This window comes from Denticeps clupeoides, chromosome 5 (assembly GCF_900700375.1).
Source record: "Denticeps clupeoides chromosome 5, fDenClu1.1, whole genome shotgun sequence".
Classification (NCBI taxonomy): domain Eukaryota; kingdom Metazoa; phylum Chordata; class Actinopteri; order Clupeiformes; family Denticipitidae; genus Denticeps; species Denticeps clupeoides.
In genome coordinates, this window is record NC_041711.1 from 11,810,389 (window position 1) to 11,819,210 (window position 8,822).

The 8,822-nt window shown below is 42.7% G+C and overlaps 3 protein-coding genes across 5 annotated transcripts; 1 reads left to right on the plus strand and 2 right to left on the minus strand.

The window, feature by feature from the left end:
- Positions 1-883: 883 nt before the first annotated feature.
- Positions 884-2,323, minus strand: arl4aa (ADP-ribosylation factor-like 4aa). The gene has a single exon (XM_028979188.1). It carries the CDS (start codon positions 2,148-2,150, stop codon positions 1,551-1,553), a length of 600 nt encoding a protein of 199 aa, XP_028835021.1. The 5' UTR covers positions 2,151-2,323; the 3' UTR covers positions 884-1,550.
- A 173-nt stretch (positions 2,324-2,496) lies between these two features.
- Positions 2,497-5,355, minus strand: c5h7orf78 (chromosome 5 C7orf78 homolog). The gene is made up of 5 exons (XM_028979186.1): positions 5,246-5,355; positions 3,899-4,314; positions 3,734-3,818; positions 3,383-3,525; positions 2,497-3,282 (listed from the first exon to the last, which is right to left on the minus strand). The coding sequence occupies exons 2-5, from the start codon at positions 4,307-4,309 to the stop codon at positions 3,184-3,186; spliced, it is 738 nt and encodes a 245-aa protein (XP_028835019.1). The 5' UTR covers positions 4,310-4,314; positions 5,246-5,355; the 3' UTR covers positions 2,497-3,183.
- Positions 5,356-5,639: 284 nt separating this feature from the next.
- Positions 5,640-7,727, plus strand: LOC114789798 (leukocyte cell-derived chemotaxin-2-like). 3 transcript variants are annotated; one of them, XM_028979191.1, is made up of 6 exons: positions 5,640-5,733; positions 5,885-6,062; positions 6,326-6,340; positions 6,461-6,545; positions 6,760-6,908; positions 7,111-7,727. In XM_028979191.1, exons 2-6 carry the CDS (start codon positions 5,984-5,986, stop codon positions 7,275-7,277), a joined length of 495 nt encoding a protein of 164 aa, XP_028835024.1. In that variant the 5' UTR covers positions 5,640-5,733; positions 5,885-5,983; the 3' UTR covers positions 7,278-7,727. The 3 variants fall into 3 exon arrangements, with proteins under 3 accessions (XP_028835024.1, XP_028835023.1, XP_028835025.1); XM_028979190.1 differs by having other exon boundaries at positions 5,727-5,751; XM_028979192.1 differs by lacking the exon at positions 5,640-5,733 and having other exon boundaries at positions 5,847-6,062.
- The last annotated feature ends 1,095 nt before the right edge of the window (positions 7,728-8,822 follow it).

Here is an 8,822-nt window from a genome sequence, read left to right on the forward strand (position 1 = left end):
TTGTACTGCATGCAGAAGAGAACCGAACCGGCCACCACACCAGCTTGCTGGTACAGCTGGGATGGAGGCCTGGCAGCAGGCAAGCTTTGGTGGATGGAAGACAAGACGACGCCAGGAAACTGTTTTTAGCTACAGAAAGGTGAACCAGAACAGCCCTCACCTTATGGTCTCCATTAACATGCTCTGACTCAGCACCAGTAAGGAAGGAAGGTGGAGAGGCCATTCCAAGTGGAAAAAGTTGGAAAATGGGTAAAAACAAAAGCTCGGCGTGATGAAATGAAATCTCCTGGTCCTGGAAGGCCACCGGCCCTGTGCATGTCCCACCACACCCTGTTCAACTCCAGAACTGGGTGGTGATTAGGGATACAGATCACACATGCCCATGTTTCATATCCAACGTGGGGGTTTTATACACAACCATTGGTGCCAACGTTGCAGAAACCCCGATATTTTTTTCAACATTAACGTTCGGCAGAATGTCTATCAAGGATTAAAGTCATCACATTATTCATCAAGTCATGTTATTCCTCAAATTTTTCAGTGGATGTTTTATGTTCAGAATGGCAGGAAACCTTTGTTGTAATTAGTTTAGCTTAATTAGTGCAATGATTTCTGCCCCTGACCTGGGCTTTAAACAAAATCATCAGATATTCCTCTAACGGTGCTGCTGTTCAATCAATTTGGGACTTTAATACTGATCCATTTCCTCCCAAAATTATTATGCACATTCAACTTCTTTCATATTTATATCTATATAAGATTTTTCTATCTGTTGAAGGTCTGTTAGTTAACAAGGACTAAAACCATTCTACAGTCTAATTAACTTTATCTGTGGGTTTCTGTAAGATAGATAATAGTGAAAACACACACACAGACACACACCGAGATACACCAAGTCTTTTAAAGCTGTGGACAGTGAAGAATCGAACACAGAAAACGTATTAAACAGAAGACGCCAAGTAGGCGTCCCGAATGAGATTCTTCACCCTCACGACTGTCCCCATCGTAAGACGATCATTAACAGGAGACAAGTGACTCAGGACCAAGACGCTCACCTGCTGTAAAAGCGTAAAACATGAAACCTGTGGCTTTGTGCGCGTTCACGTTCATTTACTCATGTGTGTTTAAATCAGAGTTGTGTTGTACAAAAACAAGAGAAAACTGAGGATGACAGTTGACAATAAAAGTGGCATAACTGTAAACAAATTCATTATTATTGAACTTTAATTCAAGGTCAACGCATATAAAATAAGAAAAAGAAAAAAAAAGCTTCTCCAGCAGGCCACTGAACGTGTGCCTTAATACATGAGGAGAGTCTCCTGGCGCTAAAGTGCTTGTAAACATCTGACTACGTCACTTCCATCTCCGGATCCAAAGGTGCCTGTGATGTGGCGTCACCGCCTGGCACCGAGGTTCCAGAATCAGTGCCGGCTCAGGGGGGTGGGGGGTTAAGTCCTGGTGGTCTTCACCTCTGCATCGTGTCTGTCTGTATTCGTCTGGCTTCTGAGCCAACAGTCCAGGCCCTCGTGGTGCCGCAGGTCCATTCGGGCTCAGTTCTTCCTCTGCTGCCGCAGCGCCTTCCTGCGTTTGAGGATCATGTCGTGAAGTTTGGCCAGACCCTCCTTCAGCCCGTCCCCGATGATGGCGCAGGTGGGCTGCAGGTGCCAGGGACAAGTGGCGCTGAGGTCGCCCAGGGCCAGGAGCTTCTCCACGTCCGAGGCCGTGAGCGAGTTCCGCAGGTCCTGCTTGTTGGCCACCACCAGCACCGGGACGCCCTGGTTCTCCGGGCTCCGCGCGATCTTGTGGAGCTCCGTCTTCGCCTCCTCCATCCGCTCCGCGTCCACCGAGTCCACCACGAACACGATGCCGTCCGTGCCGCGGGTGTAGGACTTCCAGAGCGGCCGCAGCTTCTCCTGGCCGCCCACGTCCCAGAGGTGGAAGGTCACGGCGCGAGAGCCGCCCAGCGCCACGCGCACCTTCTCCGAGTTGAAGCCCTTGGTCGGCACCGTGTTCACGAACTCGTCGAACCGCAGGCGGTACAGGACGGTGGTCTTGCCCGCCGAGTCCAGGCCGACGATGGCGATGTGGAGCGAGTGGAAGAAGGGCAGCGCGGAGAAGAGGCGGAGGTGCCCCGACGGCCCGTTCCCCATGACGCGGGCGGAGACGAGTCTTCCATCCGCACCTAAAACCCACACGGAAAAGTGCCGCGCCGCCGCCGGGACGGACTACTTTATTACGCCGAATCCGCGGGCGGCAGCAGGTTCTCCTGGAAAACATACACGCCACGTGATTGGATGGTCGCGCTCGAACTTCTGCAGAGCGACGAAGCCGATTGGCTGGAAGAAACGGCCGTCGTCTCCCGGGACACGCCCCTCACCTGTTCAACGCCAAACTTCCTGTTGTCCTCTGTTCCCAAAACCTGCACGAACGACGTCTAACCAAAACTAGTCTCGCGCTGTTTAAGTGGTTAAAAGTGAACTTACGAATGGTGGCAGTTTTAGGAAAATGGGTCATTATTATATTCCCTAAAAAACACTAAATTGGGCGACCAAAATCAGAAAAATGAACGCATTCATTCATTTCAGTAAAACATTTTGCTTCAATGTGAATGAATCAAGCGTCGGTCCGGGAACATTGGAGTGTTGCCAGATCTCGCTAAAGAATGCGTACCCATTCTTTCCCACATTTACACGTAATTACTGCTGTTTTACGTAGATAGATATGGACTACTCTCGTCACCATCATCCAAATTGTTTTATTAATCATGGTAGACCAATATATGGTTAATTTGAACTTGCAATATAACCCCCCAAAATACACAATAACTAATATTCACAAGAGGTTTTTTTGTGTAACAAGCCTAAAGTCGCTTATAAAAAGCGAACCTGGCAACGCAGCGCCATCATTCATTTCGTCGCAACAGCGCCACCCAGAGCGACGCGCGTTGTTTACGTTTGAAATGATTGGTCGACGACAGGATCAGACGATGCACTTACAGGAGCTGCTCAACAAAGATGAATCTGTCATAATTACTACTGAATGTTTTCTCACATTTTCTACCTTTATTAAACTTGAGGCTTTCAGACCAGTTTCTGATGGCTCTGAAATAAATCCTTAAATAAAATCTGCATAAACTCCTGAAATCAAATAATAAATCTTGATGTCATTTTTGCCGCTCTGCTGCTAGTAATTTGTTGAAGACGTGCAGCTCCAGGAGGAGCTGAGCTTCTGCTCAACTCGGTCCATGAATGCGCTGTAGACTCCTCTTCTCCGCCTGTGTCTCTACAAACCAGGACAAGCCACACGGTTCACGCCAGGTCCCAGCAACTCTTCACACACTGTATTTAAGTTTTTAGATTTGGATTAAATTGTCATTGCTCACTGTGTATGAGGCTGACTTCGTGGGCCATGGACTCTTCACCAGCATCAACCTGGATTCCCATTTAGGTGCTGCTGGCAAAAAGGTGTCCATTTGTCCCCTGGACGTGTCTCGGTCACCATTTAAATCAGATGAGGTCCTTTCAACTAGAAAGTGCATTGATTCAGATTCAACATTTAAATTGATAGACTATCACTCCACTAATATAAGTTTATTATAGTACATGTAAATAAATTATATTATTTACTATTATTATAGTGTGTGTGTGTGTATATATAAATCTAATATAGCATAAACAATCAGAGACAATATTCTGTGTGTTACTATACTATATTGCATAGTTGGGTTGTTTACTTCCATTTAAGGCCTGGGACTTGAATTTGATGTTGCTGGGGTCCTTTTCAATGCTGGTCACTATTTTTGGTATTCCACCTGCAAGCTGATAATGAACAAATGAACTAGATGCAATTTTATTTAAAATATGCAACATTCGTCTCTGTTGCTTAGAGGCAACTTTACCGGCCTGAAGTCGGGGGGTCTGGGTTCTTTAAACGTTCCTGGTGAATACTGGCCTGTTTTTACAAAAATCAGCCTGGATTCCAGTGAGTCTGGAGGCCGATAATTGGTTGCGAGAGGAGGAAGCTCCTTCTTCTGAGTAGTTTTGGGAACGGCCGGTGGGGGATTCCTGTGCGATTTCAGAGGAGGCAGGTGGAGAGTTCTCCTTTTCACCCGTGGCACACCAACGGTGCGGTAAAGCTTTGGTGAAAAGTCTGGAACTTTGATGTTCCACAGGTCCACCCCCTGAGCACTGTAGGGCAGCATAAACCCAGAGCTGCGTGTGCTAAACAGCTCCTGGCTGGCAGAGAACATGAGGTTCTTTTTAAAAGTGACACATCCATCTGTTACATCCAAATGTTTTGCAGGGCGCATGATGCCTTGTAAGAAACAAAAGAAGTAAAGGAAATTAATGTCATTGTGGTTCATAACAAAATTCTATTTGGACCCACTTGGCAGCAGTTATAGGAGTGAAAATAATTTGTTCCTAGGTCTTGTAAATTCCTGGTTTGTAAATTGTGGTCGTGAATGAAACATACAATACTTCTAAAGCTACAAAAGATCCGTGGTGATTGTCGTGGAAAAATTGCCATCTGGGGAGCTGCGATGAAGAAAGTCAACTGAGTTGATTATCCAAGTTTAATTTACCGCGCACGGGGGGACCCACAAGAGAACTCCCCCCCGCTTGATTACAGTTCACAAGCATTTATACATACAAGCTCGCACCACTTTGGACAGTGGCGCCCATCAGCGTCACAGAACCTTGCCTTTATCAGATAATGTCCAGCTTTTGCGTCAAGCTTCTGCATCAACAAGGTCAGATCTAAGATACACAGTTGTTGTCTTCTGACTGTTCCATGACCAAAGGTGAAACATGTGGAGTAATGTCCGGGCCTACTAAATTTTCCTTCGACAGTGATGTTATACGAGTAGAAGCAAGTGTTAACTAAAACTTCTGAACACCAGCTTAAGATTGTGACCCCTCGGTAGTTGTGGTATGTTCAGAACTTTCTGTATTTAGACTATGTGATACTGAACAGGTTACTTTTAGAATATGCTTATTTTGTGTTATATGCTGTATAAATTATATAAATATCTTGCAAAAGGAGTAATAATGCACTTAAAGGCCTTGTCTTTGACCTGAACATGTTAATATGATGTGCATTTTAATAATAATACATGCTAATGCATATTAAATCTTGACTGAGATTTCTTAAGAATGAGGTTGTTTTTATGTCATTCAGTACGAACAACAGTGGGAAAATGTGGATTTAATTTCAATCACATATAACAGCAAACAGAATGACGTACCCCTTCCAAACTGGTCAATAGTGCCAGAAGTCCTGGTAATGCAGAGCTGACTGTTCAGTTTGCGGACTGTGATTTCAAATAAGAGTCCAGCACAGTTTGAGGGAGCTGAATACAACACAACATGAGGTTGCTAAGCAATTTGCACTGACACACATTGTGTGTAGAGTGTACCAGCACGCAATCTCAAACATCCCAGGCCCCAGTCAAGACACAGAGAAAAGTTTGTTCTTGCTCCCCTTAATGTGGTTCAAACCTGCTCTGTTTTGAAATGACCAAAGTAACTGTGCCAATATTTGAAAATGAAAAATTAACATTCGAATGTAAATAAATAATAGGGTGAAAGTAGTGCCTGGTGTATAATGTTGTATGGGGAAGTAAGGGGAAATGTGGCTAAAAATGTAAATCCCCAGTCTACCACATTGCCTGTTGGGCAAGGGGAAGACAAAAAGAAAAACATGCCTCATGAGGAACTAAACCAGCTGAGAACAGTAAGAAGAACATAAGAAGTATTCAGATAATTATTTTACTCCCAATCTTCATTAATGATTTATGACGCTGATATCGGAATTGTCACTACACACAGATCCATTGATTATAGTTTAAAGGCAAATATTAACACCCTGTTATCCATTTTCCCAGCACTCTTCCTGGGGAATGAAGAATTAGTTGAGATTGTGGTGGGAAGCACCAGGGGAGGAGCGACTGCTGACTGAATAAATACAGACCGCAGTGTCTCAGATGCAGGACTATTACAGATACTCCACAGTGGGTGAAAAGATGAAGTGCGCCGTCATAATAACTCTGCTGGCATTTGCTGGTAAGTTGATAAATCATCAGAATTTTTGTGGAAATCTGGAAACATGAAAGATTAAACAAAATTGATTCAAATACATTATGGTTAAATAGTTATCTTTTGTGTCTAAATTATCAGCTAAAATGGCAGACCATGTATTTTAATAACTTGGCTCATATAAATACTGGACAAATTTGGGATTCATTATATAATCTCCTACAAGTAGTGTTTTATTTAAAACTATAACATGTTTAATACCTTTACATTTTGTTTTCCTCCATTTCTAGAGCTCAGTGTTTATGGTAAGACAATTTTTTCCCCTAATCATATTTCTTAGATGCCCCTGGAATACAAGCAGGTGGTCTCTCTATGGTCCAGTTTTAACGTGGGGGAATGAAACACAACTTTGCTTAATCTGACAGGGCAAAAATTTGGTCCACTTTGTGGAGGCGTTAACAGGATAAGAGGATGCGACAGCCAAGGCTGTGGAAACTTTGGAGCCAAAAGGTAAAGTTCAATTGCATCATTTATAAATGTAAAATATTACACTTATTTCAGTGCTACTTTGTTGTAGCCATAGATCTCTATACAAGCTAACATCATCATAATGCCATTCATACGGGGCCGCTTCCTTAACCGCTGGGCCACCACTGCCCCAGTGTAGTTATATGTAAAATATAAAATGAACAGCACTAAATGTAAAGTGTATTTGTGTGTCCAGGGGCTGCCGCACACACAAGGGTGTGGATATAATCTGTGATATAGGAAAAACCGTCACAGCTCCCTTTGATGTGGAGCTGAAGGGCCAAGCTCTCCCATACTCGAGTGGCAAGCAGGCAATCAACAATGGCATTCGACTAGAAGGACAAGGTGAGCTCTGTACACTCGTAAATGAACATTATGTCAAATGTCACAAGCATTATTTCGAAATCCAATCAAAATAAATGAACACTCAGATGATGACACAGAATCCTGCATTTTTTAATGTCGTGCATGTGGGAGAAACCCGACGGTGCTTTAAGATGTTCTACACCCTTTAGGTTTGTGTTTTAAGCTGTTCTACACCCTTTAGGTTTGTGTTTTAAGCTGTTCTACATCAAGCCAGACAAGTTCCGAGGGACGGTGAAGAAGGGACAGAAGATCGGAACAATGCTTGACATCAAAAGCGTGTATCCTGGGATCACTCCTCATGTTCACGTCCAGATGTGTGACAAATCAGACCCAACAAAATACATCTGAGGCTCAAAGAAATAACGTTTCCTCTCTGTGTAGATTTGTACAGTCTGCATTACGATCTGCTGTCAGCGTATTAACACAGTGGCAAAAACACTTTTAATATCTTTTCTGATAATATTCAGTGCTATAGAGACATGCAATCATGTCTGCTTGTCTTGCCTTGCTGAACACTGCTCTCTCACTGCTTTACAGGTTACCTGTTAACACTGGTAATGTTTTTTAATTAAAATATTCAGACTTTTTTTAACTCATACACACAAACAGCATTATTACTGTCCTGTTTTTCTCAAACTAGTCTATTTCCAGTGGAATGATTTATTTGGTGAAAGGTCCTTTGGTCCCAACCTTTATCCACCAGAGGGCATCAGGAAACAGCATGGGTGTAATATGAAATCATGCAATAATAATAATAAAAACATTGTAAAAATAATAATAAACTGTCATCTAATTGAAGCAGTCTAGCGGATTTTTCATTTTGGTTGGACTCAATTTGAAGAATCTGAGCTATTAGTTGTGAGTGAACATTCATGAATCCATGAACCATTCTTGAATCCATGAATGATCCTACAATCATATTTTGAATATTTCAAAAGGAAGTGAAACCAAAGAAATCTAAAAAGGTCACCTTCTCCCATTGTGCTGTGTTACATTCATGTGCTCATTGTAGGCACTTTCAGTGATGGACAAGGTCAGTGAATTCACCTCTTCACATTTTACATTTATGGCATTTACCAAATGCCCATATCCAGGCTGACATACAATCAGTAGGTACAGGGACAGTCCTCCTGGAGACACTCAGGGACACAATAGTAGTAAGTGTAGTAAGTCTTCTGGTTCATAGGTGAGTGTGTTACCTGCTAGGCTACTACCACCCATTTAGGTTTTAATACTATGTCTGGTTTATAAAGTAATGTAAATATTATACAAGCACACACACAAAGAAAGACCATCCAGACCAGATCCATGTATATTGCTCATCATCCAACATAAAATGGGGTCGTAATTTGATATTAAAACACTGCTTTACACAGTGCTAGAGGCTGGATTTTGATTTGAAAAAAAGTGTGAAGCATTACGTTTGTCTTCTATTGCAATTTAGTGATCAGTTTTCCAGATGTCTGCTTCTGTGTCTGCATTGTAAGAGTAAATGTTGAAGATATTAAGGAGAAGGGGAAAACACTCATACACAATATCATCAACATAATGATATTATCATAATCAATACTTTAAATATAATGAGTCTTAAATACAAACAGCGCAGACATAGTTATGGTTTCATTTCAATTCGATAAGATCTTGGAAGACTATAACAGAACCATGGAAGGCGTAGATTCTTGTGGCAGAGTCATAAATGGGAATCAGTTGTGTGAGGCTACAAGGGCAAAGGTCACAGGTCGTGTAACATTGCAAGAGGACCATGCACACAGTTGCTGCAGCAGCCAAGCTTCCTAGGACCATACTGACAGCTGGTTCAACCAGTTTGAAACTGTCTAGGTTGTGCTCAATAGTGGAATTTACAAGATCCAGGGCACATTTGTTGGTTTTGTT